Raw genomic sequence first — 22,509 nt, 5'->3', positions numbered from 1 at the left:
TCTCCCTGCACCGCCTCCCGCATAAGGCCCTGCTGATAGTTCCCGACCCGCGCTGCTCGCTGCAGTCAAGGAAAGCACTGAAGAGGGAACTTTCAGGCACCGCGGGGACGCCTTTCCGAGAGCCCGGCTAGGAGCGCGCGTGCTGCCGGCTGGGCCGCAGAAGGGGCGGGGCGGACATCCGGGGACGAGCACGCATAGGCCCGCGGTGCGCGCGCAGTTCGGTGCGTCGGTCGGGGGCGCGCTCGGGTAACCTGTACCCCACGTAGTCGCCGGTTACCGAACGGACTAAGTTCCAGGTACCTAGACTGGGGCTGGTGTGGGGAGGTTGGATCCTGAGTCGCACAGGTGGTGCTGAGGACCGTGCCCAGAGCTCGCCTCCCCTTCCTGTAGAGAAGGCCCGGTTCCACAGATGCCCTGCTCATCCCCATCACGCTGGTCCCCTCAAGAACGGGATCCTTAAGGCCAGGAGTTATTCTTTCTCCTCATCTATACCGTTCCTGGTCCCCGATTAACCCGACTTCTTCCTCTTTCCCGCGTGATGAGGGGATCATAAAATTTGGGAGAAGGGAGAGTGCCCCTTTTAAATGACTCCTAAATTGGGGTGATCATTCTTTGGGCCGTAGCCGGCTTGTTTTTCTCGAGTGCTGTCCCTTGGAGAAATGACTTCCCCAGTGTAACTTCCCTTGTGCGCCCTATGACGTTGACGTGACGCAGCTGGACGCTACCCCTTTCCGTTCCATGACGTCAGCAGGGCACATGTTTCCGTGTTTGTCATCCCATCTTAATTGCAAGAAACTGGACAACGCTTTAGACGTCTTTGTATTCCCCAGGTGGCCGATCAAAGGACCTTATGTGACCTTAGTTTGAGGCAGCAGACACCTGTAAAAATTGTATTTCTGCATTTTCCTTCAGTAATATGTCAAAATCAGGAAATACAAATTGCCTAACTAGCATTCAAGGGAGGCTGGCCACCGTCAAGTTTTTCCAGCCTGCGATCTGTTACAATGCTGAGATGTGTAAAAGCTGCTCCCGGGGGTGGTCCCCACAGCCATGCCCCTGGCTCAGAAGGACTGCACCAAAAGACCATCATCATTCTGTGACCTCTGATTTTGGAGTATTTCCCCCTCTCCTTTAGAGAAGTCACAGCACCGCACGCTTGAAACAGATTTTAGCACTGCATGAAACCTTGAACTGTCAAAAAATAGTATTTTGGCTGTTCTGGAAACAAAGACAAATTCATTCCTTCAGGTGTCATTCTAAGGTCATGACAGTTGCTGAAGTGAAATGGGTTGTTGTCACCTTAAGTATAGTTTGGCTTCCCTTTAGCATTTTTTTTCATTTTTAAATATATTTTTAATTGATAGTATTACAGGTATCTCCCGCGCACTCCTCACCGCCCCCCCCCCCCCCATCCTCCCTCTCAGGTCTTCACTACCCTGTTGCCTGTGTGCATGGGCTATGCATATAAGTATATAAGTTATTTGGTTTATTTCTTCTCCCTTTAGCATTTGATTGGTGCAGTCAGGCCAATTTCAGCAGTAGGCCTATAGTAACTGTTTCTAGTTGTAAAGCAACCATGAGTCTAAATTCATGCCATTTTGTCCAAATTTTACGAGCTGTATACTTAAAAAAATTCACTTTTATGCTTTTCTCTTTGGTGATTGAAGTTATGTTTATTTGAGAGGAAAATGAGAATAGTGGACTTTGAGGGGGATATGGATTTGAATTCTGATCCTTCTGCTTGCTAGGTTGGGGACTTTGAACAAGTTAGGAAGTCTTGCCGAGTATGAGTTTTCTTATCTATGAAGTGGAAACTAATATTAAACAGAGGGCAGGATTGTTCAGGGGAAGTAAATGACATTATAGATTGAAGTGGGTAGTACAGTGCTTGATAATGAATAGATGTTCAGAATGTTCTATTTTCCTTTTTCATAGAAATGAGAGATACAATTATAATATTTCCCATAATTAAAATTATGGAAAAACAAGGATATTTTTTCCCCATTGATTCTCAAAGAGAGTGGAAAGGAGGTGGGAGGGTCAGGGAGAGAGAAGCATCAATGTAAGAGAGACACATCTATTGGTTGCCTTCTGCATGCATTCACCAGGGGCTGGAGATGAACCTGCAACCCAGGTACATGCCCTTCACCGGAAATCAAACCTGAGACCCTTCCTGAGACCCTTCAGTTCTCAGGCTGACGCTCTAACCACTAAGAAACACAGACCAGGGAGAGGAAGAATAATTTTGTAATGTAGGTGAGGTCCTTCAGTTTTTTTCCTAGATAAGTATTTTTGTATTTGCATATGATTTAGGTAATCATCCTTTCAAGAACTGTGACATCAGTGGTTAGAAAAAAAGTGGAAACATTGCAGAATAGAAAAAAATAGGTTTCAAAATGATAATATGGATTAGTATACTTTACAAAGGCATTATAAAAGTTATCTGTGTCATCTTTAAAATGGGGATTCCTCACTACTTAGGGGTATGAAGATCAACTACAGTAATGTATATGGAAGCTCTTTTTAAAAAAATCCTCACCTGAGGGTATTTTTCCATTGTTTTTTAGAGAGAGTGGAAGAGAAAGGGAAAGACAGAGAGAAATATCAAAACACATTGATTGGTTGCCTCCTGCACGCACCCTGACCAGGGCCCGGGCTGAGGAGGAGCCTGCAACCAAGGTACATGCCCAAGATACTTCTGAGTGTCATCACCCAGAAGGGTCACAGTATTAATTATTTTTTGAAAGATCACTGTAATTCTTTCCTTTATTATTATCTGAAATTATTAAAACAGGTACTAGTTTTCAACATTTATTTTAGCAGGGACACATAAGTCCTCATGTGGTATAATATATGAAAACTAGAAGCAAAACATCATTTACTTGTAACTTGCAGGTAGTTAATTGCTTTAGATGTGGGATTATCCTTTCAGATTGAAAAAGAAAATGATCATTTAAGTTGACTTCTTCACCTCTGAAAGTAGAGGCTTTCATTTAGAAATCTATTAAGAGGAATTCATGTACTCCCTCCCCCAGCCCCAAGGGTTTCAAAGTAGTTTAGATATGATTTATTGGTTTTACTTTTGTATTTTCAAGTTTAAGGACTTCTTAGCGCCTTACAGTCAAAGACTTTTAGATCCATGTTAGTTTGTGTTGCTGAATATCTGGACAGGTATATGTTTTCATGATTTAATTGTTAAGTAGATTTTTGCTACATCTATTCCTTAGATATGCTATCTTCTACCAAGTTTTTGAGGGCATATTATCTTCTCTATATACCTGAATATTTCTCTAGCTTTTGTCTCCTTACTTTATTTATTTAAAAATGTTTATTGGGTGTTTAGTTTGTGATCTCTCTCCAGTGGTTATAATACACTGTGCTGTAACAGTTATGAAAATTATGTAGAGAAGTATATCAGAAAAAATAATTTCTAGTAAGTGACTTGCAAGCAGGTTATGCTTGTTCTCGGTCTTTATATAGTATTATCAGCCAACTTCTTACTAACAAAGCCAGGATTCCTAACCTAGTAGTATGTGAGTTTTGTGAGTTAGAGGGAGAGGATTGTCAGCAAAGGCTTCTTAAGGCCTCAACGAAAGTAGAACCGGCCAGTTGTAAGTGGAATGGGACAGCTTTAAGTGGAGTGTAGCACTGTAGAAATCAACTTTAGGAAGGAGGGAATTGGATTTCAAGGGTTGCCTCTGTTCCTGAAAAGCACTGTAGTCTATGTCCTAAGTAGGTGAGTAGCAGGGAGATGATTTCATTGGGAAAGGCAGCTTCAAACAGGAAAATGAGGTATTTATTCATGCAAGAGAAACTTCTGTGTGCTGTGCCGGTTTTCAGGAAGCTTGGTGTATGTAGTTCTTTGGATATTCTGATCACCATTCTTTCCTTCTGCTTTCAGTGGTGATTTGCAAGTCAAGTTAAAATGTCCCCAGAAGTGGCCTTGAACCGAATTTCTCCAATGCTCTCCCCATTTATATCTAGTGTGGTCCGCAATGGAAAAGTGGGACTGGATGCTACAAACTGTTTGAGGATAACTGACTTGAAATCTGGGTATGTAACTCAACCAATCCAACTTTTACCTAATGAAAAGCCTCTTTTTGCCAGACTCATAAAAGGTGGCCACAGACATTCATCAAATCATAATTTAATCGCATATTGATGCAGTTGGTTTTGTCCAGTTCTTGACATTTTATGTTTTCAGTCGTTTTATTTGTGTTGTGGGCCATTGTTTTATGATCATTGCTTTATGACTTTTTGGGAGCATATATCTTTGCTAACAGAGTACCATGTCATGTTTTGCAAGTGTACTTTACAGTCACTGACTGGTTTTCTAGTTATGTCTTCTGTAATTCAGTATGCACTCTAAGAGTTGGGTTTTGAGATTCTGAATTTGACATCATTGAATAATCTCTCCTAATAAGAAAATTATAATAGCTAGCCCAGATGAGTCATTTTCATAATGTGGTTGAAATGGTAAGATCTCATGCCTACAGAAGTTACATTAAACATACTCAACTTTTTATTTTGAAATAAATTTAGATTTACAGAAAATTTACAAAAATTTTATAGAAAATTAACATGATGCTTCCTTAAGGTCTACTGTGGTGCCTTTGACATGTAGTGTAATAAATAAGGGTTGACTGAATGAATGGGTGAGATGTTTTCCTAGAGAAGTTGCTTGGTTTGGGGATCAGAGTGGTTTGAACTTGTGGCTCAGAGGCATGCTTATTGGTCTGGTAGCTTATTGCTTAAATTCTGTTACACATAATCCTTTTAAATGACATTCTCTGACAAGTGGATTGACATTTTTGAAATTACAGCAAAGGGTATTACAGCATTGGGTTTAAACTTCTGGGTGTCATATATATTGAGACCTAGAAGGGCCATTTTAATTTTAGGGAATTATTCCATGAGCCCACTGAATGTTTATTAGCTATCTGCTGTGTTAATTTGATCATAAGCATATGCTATTTGTAAGATGCCACATTTTGTCATTTTTAGTGATTTACTATTCTTGAAGATGTCTGAATATTCAGCATTCTGGAATGATGCCTGGCAAATATAACAGAGAGGAAAGCAGGGAGGGCTCACTGCAACCGGTGGCAGCTGAGCCTTAATATCTTTTTTCAGCATATCACAGTGACTCAACCTTGTTGGCACATGGCTGTGTTTGGGGCATCTGCTGTGACATCTCATCCACCCACAAGTACCTGTTGCATTTTTTGACCATGTTCTGGATTTCATTACTTAGTTAAAAATAGATACTCAGTGTACTTGATTACTTAATAGAAAAAATTTTAAAAATATGTTTGAAGACTGATCTCAATTTGACTGTATTACTCTTTCTAGCTGGCAGTTGAGCCTTTTTAAAAATATATATATTTTTATTGATTTCAGGGAGGAAAGGACAGGGAGAGAGAGATAGAAACATCAATGATGAGAGAGAATCACTGATTGGCTGCCTCCTGCATGTCTGCTCCTGGAGACCGAGCCCACAACCCGGCCATGTGCTCTGACTGGGAATCAAACGGTGACCTCCTAGTTTATAGGTCGATGCTCAACCACTGAGCCACACCGTTCAGGCAGACTTTTCTTTATTAGTTTGGTGCTTGGAAAGGAGGCAATTTTAATTTTAAGATGGGCAACTTTAAAAAAAATATTTTTATTGATTTCAGAGAGGAAGTGAGAGGGAGAGAGAGACAGAAACATCAATGATGACAAAAATCATTGATCAGTTGCCTCTTGCATGCCCCTCACTGTGGATGGAGCCTGCAACCCAGGTATGTGCCCTGACCGAGAATCGAACCATGACCTCCTGAGCCATGCCGGCTGGGCAAGATGGGCAACTTTTAACGATATAGTTTCAATGTTCACTTGGCTTTTTCATTTCACTCTCTTTTCTGTACTTTCCTGGGATATATTTTCTTTTTCCCTGTGCATATCTTTATATGCTATATATTCATTATGTAAAAATGTGTTTCTAAACAATGTACTCTTGTTTTGCACGTTTAAAAGGTTCATACAAATGATATACTATATGTATTCTTCTGCAACTTGCTTGTTTTGCTAAGTATTTTAAGTTCCTGATATTTATTTTTATCAATACTTAAGTTCTTCTGTTTGTGCTGTTATATCCAATTCCACTGTATGAATATGCCTTCAATTTTTTATTCACTCTCCTACTGATTGACTTTTATGTTGTTCTAAATTTATTTTGACAAAGAATGTCATAATAAACATGCTCTTACCTTTGCACAAGAAGATATATATGAGAATATTTTCTGGGGCAGAGTTTTTTGAACTGGGTGTGTTTACCCATTAGTGGTTCAAAAGCAAGTGAGTGAGTCATTCCAACATTTAAAACATTAATAAAAAGAATGGAAACTATCAGGACACATATTAAGAATAAACTCTGCTTTGTGAATGTTTGTTTCAGTTAAATAATTATCAGGACACATATTAAGAATAAACTCTGCTTTGTGAATGTTTGTTTCAGTTAAATAAGTATGTGTGCATTGGGTCACAAGGTAAAATATGTTTGTGATGATCAAAAAAATGTGAGAGGGTTTGGTTGGTGTGGCTCAGTGGTTGAGCATCAACCCATGAACCAAGAGGTTGCCAGTTCCATTCCCAGTCAAGGCACATGCCCAGGTTTTGGGCTCCATCCCTGGTGGGAGTGTGTAGGAGGCAGCCAATTGATGTCTCTCTCATCAATGTTTCTATCTCTCCCTCTCCCTTCTTCTCTCTCTCTCTAAAAAAAAAAAGTTTGAAAGGTACCTCTCTAGGGTATATAGTTCTAGGAATAGAATTGCTGGCTCTTAGAATATATGCATGTTCTATCTTATTAGATATTGTCAGATTGTATCAATTTCTTTCCATCAGAAATAAGTGTTTCCTTTATTTTATAGCCTCAAAAATACTCTGTGTTGTCAGACTTAAATTTTTCAAGTTGATGGGTATAAAATAGTATCTCTACAGCAGCGGTTCTCAACCTGTGGGTTGTAGAGATACTATTTTACATAGTATCTCTACAACCCACAGGTTGAGAACCGCTAGCAGGGTCGCCTAAGACCATCGGAAAACACAGATATTTACATTACGAATCATAACAGTAGCAAAATTACAGTTACGAAGTAGTAACGAAAATAATTTTATGGTTGGGGGTCACCACAACATGAGGAACTGTATTAAAGGGTTGCGGCATTAGAAAGGTTGAGAATCACTGTTCTACTAGGACATACATAATTCAGTAGACAAAACTCCCTCATTTTAACTTACTGAGGAAAGGAAATGAAGGGAAACTGACCTGGTGAGGGGCTAATTGAGAATTGATGGTCAGGAAAGCTCTGAGGAAATGACATTTAAGTTGAATCAAGAAAGATGAGAATAATTCTATGTGAAGAGCTGGGGAATTTGATGTAAAGGCCAATACCATGTCTAATGCAAGATAAAACTTCACATATTCAAGAACCTGCAAGGCTACCACGGTTGGAATGTAGTGAGAGAGGGTGAGAGGGAAATGAGATGAGATTCTAAAGATAGTCAGGGGCCAGATTATGTAGAGGTTGGTGGGCTGTATTTGGAAACTTGAGTTTTATTTTGGATGGAATGAGAAGCTATTAGAGGATTTTAATCAGCGTGACAGGATCTTATTTGTATTAAAAAAATCACTGGTTGTTATATGGAAAATAGCTTTTATGGGATAAGGTAGACTAGTTAGCTGTCCATTACAATAGACCAGGTGAGAGATGACAGAGTCTTAGAATATGGAGGTGGCAATGGAGGCTGAAAGAAGGGATTGTAAGCTATTTAGAAGGTTCAATCATGAGAATGTTCAATTTGGCGTGTGAGAGAGCTTGAGCAAGTTGGTAGATGGTCATGCCATCTGTTGAGATGGGAAGATTGGTGGAGGAACTGCTCTAATCTGAATTGATTGTTGTCTAGATGTGTCATACAGCTCTCATTGTGGGTTTCCCTTTGCCTCTGTCCTGTGTTGAATCTCATATCTTACTTTCTTGTGTCCTCTTTGCTTTGTTGGAGCATGTACTCAAATAGCAGCCCATGAAAGGGAGAGGAGGAGGTTTGTTTTTTGAGTTCCTGGAAGTCTTGAAAATGTCTTGAATTCTACTTTTAAATTTTATTGATACTTTGGGCAGGTACAGAAGTCTAGGTTGCAAATAATCTTCCCTTCAAATTTTGGAGGCCTTGATCTGTAATTGTGGAGATCTTTAACACACTTACTGTTGTAGTTTCATGGATGCAGTATCTTTTCTGTAAGGATAGCAATTATAGTTTTTGTAAAAATTGAGGTACAATTGATTAATTACAGTTAAAAAATATTTTTTTACGACAGCTGGGAGGCTCAGTTGGTTGGAGTATTGTCTTCATACACCAAAAAGGTTGCAAGTTTGATTCCTGGGTGTGTATGAGAGACAACCAATCAATGTTTCTTTCTCACATTGATGTTTCTCTTACTCTCAAATCAATAAACATATTCTTGGGTGAGAATTAAAAAAAAACACTCCACAAACACCTTTTTCTCTGTACCTTGCATTGTCTTTCATGTTGATGGCTTTCCTCAAACTGATGATTCTTGGCTGTCCATGTTTATTAAAGAGTAAGGCATTAAAATGTGAATTGAAGCTCTTTGTGCATAGGTGAGCTTGCCAATTACTGAGCCTCAGGCAATGTGATCAGGCAGCTACTTGACCTTTTATTAGGTGACTAGTGGCCTGGTGCACGAAATTTGTGCACATTAAAAGGGGATTAAAATAATATTGCTATTTGCCCTTTCTCTATAATAGAAGTGTCAGAGATGAAAGAAAATTAGTAAAATGTATATGAAAACCTTCCTCCTGTCAGAGTCTGGGGCGCACCACGGGACCCATAGTCAAGTCTCCACCCACCCACATGCGCCTCAAAATCGCGTGAGACCCAGACCCGGCTGGCCCCCACCCCCACTGGGCTAGATCCAGACCTGGCCAGTCCCACCCTTGTCAAGCCCCGCCAGGCAGGAGACGTAGCCTGAGGTCCCCTGGCCCTGCGCCAGGACAGGGGGCTTGGCCTGATGTCCCCCAGCCCAGACTGGGGAGGGGGGCATGCCTTGAGGTCCCCCGTCAAGCCCCACCAGGTGGGGGACACGGCCTGAGATCTTCTGTCAAGCCCCACTGGTTGGGGGGCATGGCCTGAGGTCCCCCGTCAAGCCTTGCCAGGCGGGGGGTGCAGCCTCAGGTCCCTTGGCTCGGCACTGGGAGGGGGGCATAGCCTCAGGTCCCCCGTCAAGCCCCAGTGGGCGGGGGGTGTGGCCTGAGTTCCCCCGACCCAGCACTGGGGGTGCACCTTGAGGTCCTCCGTCAAGCCCCGCTGGGTGGGGAGCACGACCTGAGGTCCCCTGTCAAGCCCCGCTAGGCAGAGGGGTGCAGTCTCAGTCCCCTGGCTCGGTGCTGGGGCGGGGGGTGCGGCCTGAGGTCCCCTGTTAAGCCCCACCTGGTGGGGGGCACGGCCTGAGGTCCCCTGGCCTGGCGCTGGGGCCGGGGAAGCAGCCTGAGGTCCCCTAGCCCAGCACCAGGACAGGAAGCGCACCTTGAGGTCCCCCATCAAGCCCCGCTGGGCAGGGGGCATGGCCTCAGGTCCCCTGGCCTGGCGCCGGGGCGGGGGTCGTGGCCTGAGGTCCCCTGGCCAGGTCCTGGGCCAGGGGGCGAGGCCTGAGGTTTCTGTCAAGCCCCGCCGGGTGGGGGGTGTGGCCTGAGGTCCCCCAGCCTGGTGCCAAGGTGGGAGGCGCAGCCTCAGGTTCCCTGTCAAGCCCTGCTGGGTGGGGGCGTGGCTTGAGTTCCCCCGACCCAGCACTGGGGGTGCACCTTGAGGTCCCCCGTCAAGCCCCGCTGCGTGGGGGGCACAGTGTGAGGTCCCCTGTCAAGCCCCGCCAGGAAGTGGGTGTGGTCTGAGGTCCCCCGGCCTGACGCCGGGGTCGGGTGTGCAGCCTGAGGTCCCCTGTCAAGCCCCACGGGGGCGGGGGAGGGCATAGCCTCAGGTCCCTGCTGATTGCTCGTTAAGTCTCCTTATGGCAGTGGTTGGCAAACTCATTAGTCAACAGAGCCAAATATCAACAGTACAACGATTGAAATTTCTTTTGAGAGCCAAATTTTTTAAACTTAAACTTCTTCTAATGCCACTTTTTCAAAATAGACTCACCCAGGCCGTGGTATTTTGTGGAAGAGCCACACACTCAAGGGGCCAAAGAGCCGCATGTGGCTCGCGAGCCGCAGTTTGCCGACCACGGCCTTATGGGAACTTGGCTTCAGCTGTGGGTGCAGCCATCTTTGTGATGGAGTGATGGTCAATTAGCATATTCTTAGATAGGATTGTCAGATTCATTATCAGGAGATCTTTTCTGGGTCTATAAAAAATAAAAGTGCCTAAATGGATGCATATATTTTTATCTGTCAGCAAAATTTTAATTTTGGAGCCAAAGAGTATGTAAATTTTAAGACTTTTGATGTATTTAATATGTTGGTATATTTATATGTAAGGATACATAAAAATACCTATTTCTCTCAAGAAATGTATTATGAGCTTACACTTCCATTAGCAGTATATGAGGATGCCAGTTCCTCTACAGTTTTGATAATATCAGTATTATAAATTTTTTAAGATTATTTGCTAATTCAGGAGATGGAAAATGTTAGACATGAGCAGAAAGTCCCGGATGCCTAGCAAGGGGCAAAACTGGGAAAACAAGAACATTGCCCCCAGGGTAACCTATCCTCCCCTAGCATATCACTGGTCATGCGGTTTGGACCCCTGATCTTTCATATCGCTGGTCAGGCGGTTTATATCCCCTGACCTTTTCCTTCCTAAAGATAACATCTAGGCCTCAGTTGTATTTCAGCTCCAGGCCCAGAAAAAGCAGCAAAACCAGACAAGTGGCACAATGGCTGCCTGAGGACCAACTACATTGACTAATGACCCCCTGCCCTGGCACTGACGTATCAGCAGAGACCACGATCCTGAAAGAGCATATCTAGAAAGCTGATGAATATTCTATTGAGACCCTCCCCTGAAACCTCCCCTAAGATTTCCACCTGCGAGAGAGATAAATAAGCTCAGAACAAAGGACCCAGTAGGTGCTCTCCCTTCAAGGAGCATGCCTCTGCCATCTCCTTTCCCCTTTCCTTTCTCACAGACAGTATCCCCTAACCTCTAAGGGACTCCATGAGATTTGCAACCAAGGGAGCAATGGGCTGTGCCAGCTTGTCCTGGGATAACCCCCTGAACCTGTCTCCAAGGCTCCCTTTCCTCTGACTTCCCAGTGAGCCAAAGCAGCCCAGTCTAGGCTCTCCTGTTGCTTCTTCTATGCCCTTCCTTGTTTCACTGCCCTAAGAATAGTTTTGCTGCCATCATCCACCCAGTATCCCCTTGGCTCAGTGCTGTGCAGCCTTTCCCTTTGGATAGCCCATTCCCCCCAGTCCCTTTCCTTAAATAAATTCAGTTTTTCTTTTTCCACCGCCTGAGATGGCTGTTTAGCCTGCCCGCATACCACCATGTTAACCTTTCAGAAATTATATGTGTGTGTGTGTATTTTTTAAAAAAATATATTTTTATTGATTTCAGAGGGGAAGGGAGAGGTAGAGAGACAACCATCAATGATGAGAGAGAATAATTGATCGGCTGTCCCCCCATTGGGGATCAAGCCCACAACCCAGGCATGTGCCCTGACCGGGAATCGAACCGTGACTTTTTGGTTCCTAGGTCAGTGCTCAATCACTGAGCCATGCTGGCTGGGCCAGAAATTATATTTAATTGCTCTTTTATTTTGCTTAGTTATTGGAGTGCGCATGTATGTGCATGTAAAAATTACCAATTCATGACATTTGTCCATTTTTCTGGTGGGGTCTTTTTCTTATTGATTTGCAGAGCTTTTTATATGTTAATGAAGATTGATTAGGTTGAAGGATAAATGGGCTTGGAGATGCCAACTTTTTAAAATCAGATACACCTAGCAGTTTTCAATAGTTATTAAAGATAGAACATTGGTTGTCTTAAGGAGAGACATGCTAATAGTTTTTTTTTTCTTTATTGATTAAGTGCCCATCAGCAGATGAGTGGATTAAAAAACAGTGGTACATCTACACAATGGAATACTATGCTGCTATAAAAAGGAAGGAACTCCAACCATTTGCGACAGCTTGCATGCAATAGTTTTTGACTGAGGGTTGAAGAATCCTGCCTGCCAAGGCCCTTAAGATGGTGTGCGGTCCGGTCGGAGTGCCTCAGTTGGTGGAGTGTCATCCCATGCACTGCAGGGTTGCGGGTTCAATAACCAGACGGCACATGCCTGGGTTTTGGGCTTGATCCCCAGTGAGGATTAAATAATTTTTTTTTTTTTTTAAAAAGATGGTGCGCAGACTAGAGTAGGAATTCTGTTGGAGGTTGGAGGCTTAGTGTGGGCAGTGAGTGGGTGGGGTTGTGGATGTTACAGGGCAGAATTTTTGCTAGGATTTGGAGTGCTTATCTAGGAGCCAGAGCATCTAGAAACCCAGTGAACATGTGCGTGGTGTTGATATTTTGAGTGCTATTACTGAGTCCAGGTTGTCCTTCAGGAATTATTTCTTGGGCTTTTTTTAACCAGAAGAAACAAAGTTTCCCTAGTCCTCATGCCTCAGCTCATACTCTTTTCTACTCTTAGATCTTTAACATGGGTAGCTGCCTGTTCAGCCTTCTTTTAATTATAATAGTGTAAGATAGTTGATTAAATAGTTCAGCAGTCTTTAAACATTTCAAAGTGCTGTCGGTTATTTCATATTTTGTACTTAGTATTTTTTGGGGAAAAAGTCAAAGTGATAATATTGGCCTTGTCCCAGTGAACTCTAAAATCACCGACTTTGGGAAGTTTTGCTAGGATTCCACATTCTTTCCACAGAATCTGGGATGGTAAATGCTAGAATAAATCTGGGTCTGGAGTTTTAGGTGGTTGTGAATTTTGGGCTTTTCATAACTTGCAGTGACTTCATTTCAGAGTGGCTTCATTTGGTATGGAGTTTAGGGAAGAGGTGAAGGGAAGTAGTAGCCAGTCTAATGTGTAAAGAAAAGGGGATAGGAGATTCATCTAGTCTATTCCTAGCTCTGCTTTACATTGTTCAAGAAAACAAGAACTCATTACTACTTTTTTCTTTGTCCCCTCTATTCTGTGCAATTTTAAGGTAGTATTTTTTTGTTTTGTTTTTTACTATAATAAAATGTTTTGTTTTATTAGAACAAAACGTTTGCCAAGTTCTTCAGGATTAGAAGATAAGTGAGGCTCTTTCAGTACATGTTAATAGGCACATACATTTATTCCAAATTAATTATTCCTATACCGTCACTGTTAAAATGCCCATGTATGCCTTATATCCATGTAGACCAGCCTCCTTTTTAGCATCCATGTTACTTGACTAATCTTGTTTTTTGGTGCCATGTACTTGAGAAATAATTTTGTAATCTTCCTTTTCAGGGCCACGTTTCCTGAGTAATTTGGTTATCTTTCTAATGGCTTGTTATGAAAGTAGTTTTTCCCATTAACCTTGTTTCTCTTGACTTTTTGAAAAATATATCCTTTTTGTTTTCTGAAAAGGTTTTTATCTCAACCTTTGCTCTTGCTAACTTATTGATAAGAAATCTTGAATCAAGTGGAAGTTTTGGAGAACATTTTGATGTTCCACTGTTAAGTCTGTATGATGCCCTTAGAACAATTGTTTTTTTCATCTATGGACTCCTAAGACTCTTTTCATTTAAAAAACATCATTTCAGCTCTAGCTGGTTTGGCTCAGTGGATAGAGCGTTGGCCTGTGGACTGAAGGATCCAGGGATCAATTCTGGTCAAGGGCACATACCTTGGTTGCAGGCTTGATCCCTGGTGTGTGGGGCATGTGTGGGAAGCAACTAATTAATGTGTCTCTCTTACATCGATATTTCTGTCTCTCCCCCTCCCTTCCACTCTCTAAAAATCAATGGAAAAATGTTTTCGGGTGAGGATTAACAAATAAAACAAAAACAAACAAATAAAAAAGACTCATTATTTCATGCCCAACTGGCGTGGCTCAGTGATTGAACTTCGATAAAAACCAGAAAGAACTGCTTAGGAATAAACTTAATCAAGGATACAAAAGACTTAGACACTCAAAAATCACAAAATATTGAAAGTAATTAAAGAAGGCACAGATAATGGGAAGACATCCTGCGTTCACTGAAGACTTAATATTAAGATGTCAATACTAAACAAAGCAATTGATAGATTCCATGCCGTCCCTATAAAAATCTCAATGATTTTTTTTTGAAATAAAAAAAGCCATACTAAAATTCGTATGGAAGCTCAAGAGACCCTAAATAGCCAAAAAAATCTTAAAAAAAAAAAAAAGAACAAAGTTGGAGGTCTTGCACTTCCTGATTTCAAAACGTACTACAAAGCTATGGTAATCAAAAGAGCATGGTACTGTCTGGCCAGTGTTGTTCAGTGGCTGAGCGTCAACCCATGAACCAGGAGGTCACGGTTCAGTTTGTGGTCAGGTCACATGCCTGTGTTGCAGGCTCGATCCCCAGGAGGAGCCAATTGATGGTTCTCTCTCATCATTGATGTTTCTATCTCTCTCTCCCTCTTCCTTCCTCTCTCTGAAATCAATAAAAACATATCCAATATTTTTAAAAAAAGAACATGGTGCTAGCATAAAGGAAGACATAAAGACTAATTGTGAAGAGAATAGAGAGCACAGAAATAAACCTCAGATATATGGCTAAGGCTGCCAAAATCATTTAATGGAGAAAAGACTGTTTTTTCCACAAGGAGTGTTGGGAAAACTGGATATACACATGAAATTGGAACCTTATCACTGTACACAAAATTTAAAATGAATCAAAGACCGTACCACAAGAGCTAAAATTATAACGCTCTTAGAAGAAAATATATGGGAAAAGCTCATGTTATATATTTATTAAATTCATCTTTGTACATATTTACATAAGGAATAAAAGATTATGTAAGTCAGAAAAAGATTCTGGGAACCAAAATAGTTCAGATGGAGAATTGAGAATCCAGGGAGACGGGCAAAATCGCAGAGATAACAGGTCTTTAAGCATGAGTTCAGGATTCTGCAGGCCCTTGCTTTAGGCATGGGACCTAGGATTTAAAACTGAACTGTACTATCTTTAGACTGTCTAAAAAATTGTATGATTTACTGCCATGGATTATGGCAGCAGTCATGTGGAAGATTGGGTGACCCAGCCAAACTGGATCATCAAATTAACTAATATCTTCTTATAAGGAATGAATTCAAGAATTTGTTGGAGCTACATCTGAATGCAAACGAAGTAGTGTTATAAATTATGAGCAACCAGACAGATAAGCTGATGATAAATGTTAAGCAGTGAACTATATTGATGATATTGTCAACTTAGTAGAGATATCAAAAGAACACTTGGAAAGGAATAAATAGTGTTTGTTATCACAGTGGGAAACCAAGGTGAATAGGGAGATTGGAGGACAGCAAAGTAAAACATTATCTTCATATTCAAGGACATCCAGCCTTTAAAGGATCTTTAGAGAAGTGTTCTAAAACTCTGGTGAAAGACAAAAGTTACTTAAATGTTTAAAAAACGTTCAGACCAGGCCGGGTGGCTCAGTTGGTTGGATTGTCATCCCGTGCTCCAAAAGGTTGTGGCTTCAATTCCCCGTTAGGGCTCACATGGGGGTTGCAGGTTTGATCCCCGGTCAGGAGTGTACGGGAGGTGACTGATCAATGTTTTCCTCTCACATTGATGTCTCTTTCTCTCTCTCTCACACTCTCTCTCTCTCTCTCTCTCTCTCTCTCTCTCTCTCTCTCTCCCTCTCTCCCCTCCCCCCCTTCCTCTTCTCTCAAAATCTGTGAAAACATATCCTTGGGTGAGGATTAAAAAAAAATTTTTTTTTAGGCCCTGGCTGGGCTCCTCGGTAGGTTACAGTGTGGTCCCGATATGCCAAGGTTGCAGGTTCGATCCCCTGTTAGGGCACATACAAGAGTCAACCAATGAATGCATAAATAAGTGGAACAACAATTTGATGTTTCTCTGTCTCTGCCTAACTCTGTCTCTCTAAAAATACTTAAAAAAATTTCCAATCTGTCACCAAGTGATTTTGTAAAATACAATAAAAAAATGAATTACTAGAAAAATGAAATTAAAAATACATGAAATACAAAGCTGAGCTTTAAATATTGGATTCATAAGACTTAAAGCTACTCTTACAAATTGCTATAAAAGTTTCTAAATTCTTACTCTCAATTTCTGTGCTTATCTCATTGTGGGTAGTAACAGTTTATAGTCCAGCACTGGTCCATGGACCCCACTTTGAGCTGCACTGTTCTAGAGGGTTTCTGCATTCTAACAGTCTGGAGGAGTTGACCTTTTTAGAATTCTATCTCAGAGTTTAGACAGTAGTACATTAGTAATAAGTAATTTCTAACTATGCTTTGAATAATCTGAAATACTGTTTTTCTTCTTCTAAAATAAATATAGAACAAATACGATAGTTATAAGAATGAGACTTCTCTCGAAATTACTACGAAAATTTGCAGTTAGTTGGATCTGTAAAAACTCAGAGAGCAGTATTACTTTGTTTTCTGCATATATATCAAGGAAGCATGACTTTTACTTATTTGTATTTTTATTTCAATTATGGTTGACATTCAATATTACATTAGTTTCAGGTGTATAGCATAATAGTTAGACATTTATATAACTTATGAGGAGATCCCCCCATAAGTCTAATACCCACCTGATATCATATACACTTATTACAATATTATTGACTCTGTTTCCTGTGCTGTACTTAGTATGCATAGCTTTTGAGTAAGGAGAAATGTTTACAATACAGTCTCATTTTGTAAACACTTTTCTTTTATTCATGCACATTTTATTTTTAGTTTTTAAGTCTTTATTGTTGAGATTATTACAGATGTCCCTCTTTTTTCCTCCATGTTGCTCCCCTCCACCTGGCTAATGCCCTACCCCAGGCCTTCACCACCCTATTGTCTGTGTCCATAGATAATGCATATCTATATAATAAAAGCCTAAGCGACAGTTATGGTGGAATAACCAGAATGATCGGTCGCTATGATGCTCACTGACCACCAGGGGGCAGACGCTCAATGTAGGAGAAGGCCTAAGCCAGCAGGCGGACATCCCCCAAGCAGTCCCAGACTGCAAGAGGTGCAGGTCGGGCTGAGGGATGCCCCTCCAGTGCATGAATTTCATGCACTGGGCCTCTAGTATGCATATAAGATCTTTGTTTAATCTCTTCCTGCCCTTACACCCCCTTCCCTCTCAGAATCATAAGTCTGTTCCATTTCCATGCCTCTGATTCTATTTTATTCACTGGTTTATTCTATTCATTAGATTTCTTATTCGTTTATCTTGATTTTTAGATTCAATTGTTGATAGGTATGTATTTGTTGCCATTTTTTTCATATTTTTTATCTTTTTCTTTTTCTTCTTCAAGAATACACTTCAACATTTCATATAATACTGGTTTGGTGGTGATGAACTCCTTTAGCTTTTTTTGGTCTGTGAAGCTCTTTATCTGACCTTCAATTCTGAATGATAGCTTTGCTGGGTAGAATAATCTCAGTTGTAGGTCCTTGCTATTCATCACTTTGAATATTTCTTGCCACTCTCTTCTGGCCTGCGCAGTTTCTGTTGAGAAATCAGCTGATAGTCGTATGGGCATTTGCTTGTAGGTAACTAACTGCTTTTCTTTTCTTTTTTTTTTTTTTTAAATATATTTTATTGATATTTTACAGAGAGGAAGGGAGAGGGATAGAGAGCTAGAAACATCGATGAGAGAGAAACATTGATCAGCTGCCTCCTGCACACCTCCCACTGGGGATGTGCCCGCAACCAAGGTACATGCCCTTGACCGGAATCGAACCCGGGACCCTTCAGTCCGCAGGCCGATGCTCTATCCACTGAGCCAAACCGGTTTCGGCACTAATTGCTTTTCTCTTGCTGCTTTTAAGATTCTCTCTTTGTCTGTAGCCCTTGGCATTTTAATTATGATGTGTCTTGGTGTGATCCTCTTTGGGTTCCACTTGTTTGGACTTCCTGGACTTGTAAGTCTATTTCTTTCACCAGGTAGGAGAAGTTTTCTGTCATTATTTCTTCAAATAGGTTTTCAATATCTTGTTCTTTCTCTTCTTCTGGCACCCCCATAATGCGAATGTTGGTACTCTTGAAGTTGTCCCAGAGGCTCCTTACATATCTCATATTTTTGGATTCTTTTTTCTTTTTGCTCTTCTGATTGGGTGTTTTTTTGTTTCCTCATATTTCAAATCGTTGATTTGATTCTCAGAATCCTCCACTCTACTGTTGAATCCCTGTATATTGTTCTTTATTTCAGTCAATGTATGCTTAATTTCTTACTGTTCCTTTTCTATTTTTTGGAGGTTTCTAGAAGATTCTTGAGTAACCTTATAACCATGGTTTTGAACTCTATATCTAATAGTTTGCTTTCTTCCATTTCTTTCATTTGTGACATGTTTCTTTGTCTCCGCATTTTGGCTGCTTCCCTGTGTTTGTTTCTATGTATTGGGTAGAGCTGCTATGTCTCCTTGAGTTGGTAGAGTGGCTTTGTGTAGTAGGGGTTCTATAGGACCCAGTGGCTCAGCCTCCCCAGTCATCTGAGCTGGGAGCTCTAGGTGCACCCCTTTGTGGGCTGTGAGCACAGTCTTGTTGTAGTGAGACTTGATTGCTGTTGGTATCACTGGGAAGAATTGACCTGCAGGTAAATTGGCTGTGAGGACTAGCTGCGACTACAGAGGGAAATCTGCTGTGCAGGAAATACCCCTATGGAGCAGGACTTGCTTCAGTGGGGCTTTGGTGCTCACTGAGTCTGCCCCTTGAGTGTGTCTTTTATGGATGTGTAGAGTTGTAATCTGGTGTTGTCTGATACTGACCACTGGGTACCCTGGCTCTTGAGTTTCCAAGGAGGTGCAAAGTGAGCCACTGCTTGGGGCCACCCAGCAGGAGCTACAGAGAGATCTGCAGATTTTTCCTCTTTGTATCAGGGTTGGAAGTGCCCAGATGATGCCAAGCTATGGAGCAAGGTAGGCTGGTGCTGGTGCTGGGTCTTGGGCCTTTTATTGATAGGTTTGGAGCTCCCTGACCCAACTGCAGCTTGTTTGAGAGATTGTAGCCTGAGAAAAAGCTGCTGCACACAGCTTGAGTGGGGTTGTAAATTGGGTGAGGCAGGGTCTTAGGGAATCACCAGGGCAGAGCAAACAGAAATGGCTGCCAGTGAGCCCTGTGACTGGGGAGGTCCCAGCATAGGAACAATGATCCCTGCAAGCACCTCCTTCTGGGAGAAAGCTGCTTCTGAGTTCCTGCCCTGATGCCAGACAATCCAGTTCCTCCTCATATGTGTCTGTGTTCCCCAGAGCCCACCCTGGTTCTGGAGCTCAGAGGAAGCAGGACCTTGTAAGTTCAGTTTGTGGTGCTGGCCTTTTAAGAGGAACAGCTGGGTCTCCAGCAGTCTGTGTTATCACTGAGCCCCAATCCGCACTGGTTTTTACAGCTCATAGTTCTTACTGCCCGTAGGGACTTCTTTTTCCAGCTCTGGAACCCTGGGCTGTGGGTCTGGTTTGGGCCTGGGAACCCTTGCTCCTCTAGGCAGCCTCTGCAGAGAGTATCTCCCTCCCGATTAAAAAAGTGGCACCAAGGCGCCTCGGCACCTCCTACCAGTCTCAGTGTGTTTTCTTTACTTCTCTAGTTGTAGGACTTCCATTCAGCCAGCTTTCTAGCAATCCTGGATGATGGTGGTTCTATATTTTAGTTGTAATTTTGATGTGGTTGTGGGAGGCAGTGAGTACAGGCGTTTACCTATGCCACCATCTTCCCCTATTCCTGCACATTTTAAAGATCAAATTTTTTTGCTATTTGCTTATTAAAGTTATATATGGCTAATTTATCAACTTAGAAAATATAACTGTAACCGGTAAATATTTTTATTTTATTATTTTTTATTTTTTAAAATATATTTTTAGTGATTTCAGAGAGGAAGGGAGAGGGAAAGAGAGAGAGAAACATCAATGATGAGAGCGAATCATTGATTGGCTGCCTCCTGCATGCCCCCTACTGGGGATCAAACCACATAACCCGGGCCTGTGCCCTTGACTGGAATCAAACCCGGGACCCTTCAGTCTTCAGGCCAATGCTCTATCCACTGAACCAAACCAGCTAGGGCCAGTGAAGATTTTTAATGACTGTGCTAGGCATATTAAGTCAATTTTTATCACATTGTTTTTATTAAAATATGATCATTTGCCATTTCAGATTTGTTTTATGTAGTTCATGGTAGAATTTATTTCTTTTTAAAAACTTAATGAAGAACTGGTGTTGGCTTTACAAGTTCTATTATTGTGTAATAGTGTGTTAATCTAGGCTAGAATTACAGAATTTCAGGATGGGACTTTTGATGGCTACCATGTGATATATGAGCCCCTCCTATACTTCCCTGCCAAATGACTGCCCAATCTGTGCCTAGGTATCTCATGTCACAGGGAAACACCCTGAGGCACAAGACTGCTCACTGGGCAGCTAATACTGTTAGAAAGTGCTTTCCTATGCTGACCTGAAACCATTTTTTATTTACTTCTACTTCTTGGTATTATATAGGACAAGCTTAATTAGTCCTTCATGAGACAGCAGTTCAAGTAAATGAAAATAGCTATCATGCCTTGTATTTTTCTCTTCTGCAGGCTGCATGTAGCTTTTGCTTATACCATGTGATTTGTAATCTTTCACCATCCTTGTTGGTTTCTTCTGAGTGGGATCCATTTAGTCTCTATACTTCTTAAAGTGTAAGACCTAGAATGAATGAAGTGTTCAAGGAATGGTTTTGACCAGTGTGGAATAGAGTACTGTTCTCTTCAGTTTTCTGGAAGTTACATTCCCTGAGGTTATATTGGACAGAGCTTTATGTTGCAAACCATTGGTGTATTAAGAAATCATTTTGGTAGGTCTCAATCCAATTCTTTTTTTGTACCCTCCCTTTGTACTGTTCATGTTTACTCAAATTTATTTTACTTTATTTTTTTTTAAAGAAAAGCATATATTGAGCACCTAGTAAGTGTGAGGCACTGTAGAGATACCAACATAAATAAAGTACATTATCATGAAAGCCAAAAGAAAAAGAGATCAAAACTCTGCTAGTTCATTCCCTTGAGTATCTGAGTTATATGCTAAGATAAATAAATGCTCTCCATTCCTTCCCTGTAAGGAACAGGAATTTAAGATTGGGGTTTAGATACATAGTACAGTTGGCCCTTGAACAACCCAGGGATTAGGGCAGCTGTGGGCAAACTACGGCCCGCGGGCCGGATCCGGCCCATTTGGCTGTTCTATCCGGCCCACAGAGCCGAAAGAGCGGAGGGTTCTCTTGCTCTCCCCTCCGCTCCTTTACTTTGAATTTATATTAGTTCACACAAACACTCCATCCATGCTTTTGTTCCGGCCCTCCGGTCCAGTTTAAGAACCCATTGTGGCCCTCGAGTCAAAAAGTTTGCCCACCCCTGGATTAGGGTCACCAAATCCCATCCCCTCCTGCCCCCCTGCAAAGTCGAAAATCCACATATTAACTTTTGACTCCCTCAAAACTTAACTACTAACAGCCTACTGTTGCCTGGAAGCCTTACTGGTACCATAAACAGTTGATTAACACATATTTTGTATGTTACATGTATTATATACTATATTCATACACTAAAGTAAGCTAGAGAAAAGAAAATATTATTAAGAAAATCATAAGGAAGAGTAAATACATTTACAGTATTGATTGAAAAAAATCCACATAGTTCAAACCTGTGTTGTTCAGGGTCAACTGTATACAAATGATATGAAATATAAAACCCCAGAATTCAGAGGCTAAGGAGTACATCCATTTAGTACATGTTTCAGGTCAAGGAATGAAAATAGTGGCCTAAAAAGGTTACATGAATATTTTTATTGAGCAAATTAAGTGTTTAGTGTAAAATTAGTTTTATAAAATGACTAGAGGCCCGGTGCACGAAATTCGTGCATGGGCAGGGGGCCCTCAGCCCAGCCTGCACCCTCTCCAATCCGGGACCCCTGAGGGGATGTCGGACATCCCTCTCACAATCCGGGACCACTGGCTCCTAACTGCTCACCTGACTGCCTGCCTGATTGCCCCTAACTGCCTCCCCCCATCCCCCGCCAGCCTGGTCACCCCCAACTGCTCCCCTTGCCAGCCTGGTTGCCCCACGCAGCCTGCTATTTAGTCGTTTGGTCGTCCCTCGCCCCCCTGCCGGCCTGGTCACCCCACGCAGCCCGCTGTACAGTCATTTGGTTGTCCCTCACTAACCCCCCTGCTGGCCTGGTTACCCCACGCAGCCTGCTGTTCAGTCGTTTGGTCATCCCTCACTAACCCCCCTGCCAGCCTTGTCGCCCACGCAGCCTGTGTTTGGTTGTCCATCCGGTTGTTGCAGTTGT

At 41.9% G+C, this 22,509-nt stretch overlaps 1 protein-coding gene across 2 annotated transcripts in view; it reads left to right on the top strand.

The window, feature by feature from the left end:
- The first annotated feature begins 58 nt into the window (after nt 1–58).
- The window catches only part of BABAM2 (BRISC and BRCA1 A complex member 2), a 353,761-nt gene continuing 331,310 nt past the window's right edge, over nt 59–22,509 (top strand). Inside the window, exons 1-2 of one of the 2 annotated variants that reach the window (XM_080685108.1) lie at nt 59–296; nt 3,902–4,053. In XM_080685108.1, coding sequence (XP_080541234.1) covers nt 3,926–4,053 — 128 coding nt within the window. In that variant the 5' untranslated portion in view covers nt 59–296; nt 3,902–3,925. The remainder of the gene's footprint in view (nt 297–3,901; nt 4,054–22,509) is intronic. The other variant, XM_080685109.1, reaches the window with a different exon arrangement.

This window comes from Plecotus auritus (genome assembly GCF_963455305.1).
Source record: "Plecotus auritus genome assembly, chromosome: 8".
Classification (NCBI taxonomy): domain Eukaryota; kingdom Metazoa; phylum Chordata; class Mammalia; order Chiroptera; family Vespertilionidae; genus Plecotus; species Plecotus auritus.
The sequence above is the reverse complement of the archived record's forward strand: the minus strand, read 5'-3'. Positions and strand labels throughout refer to the sequence as shown.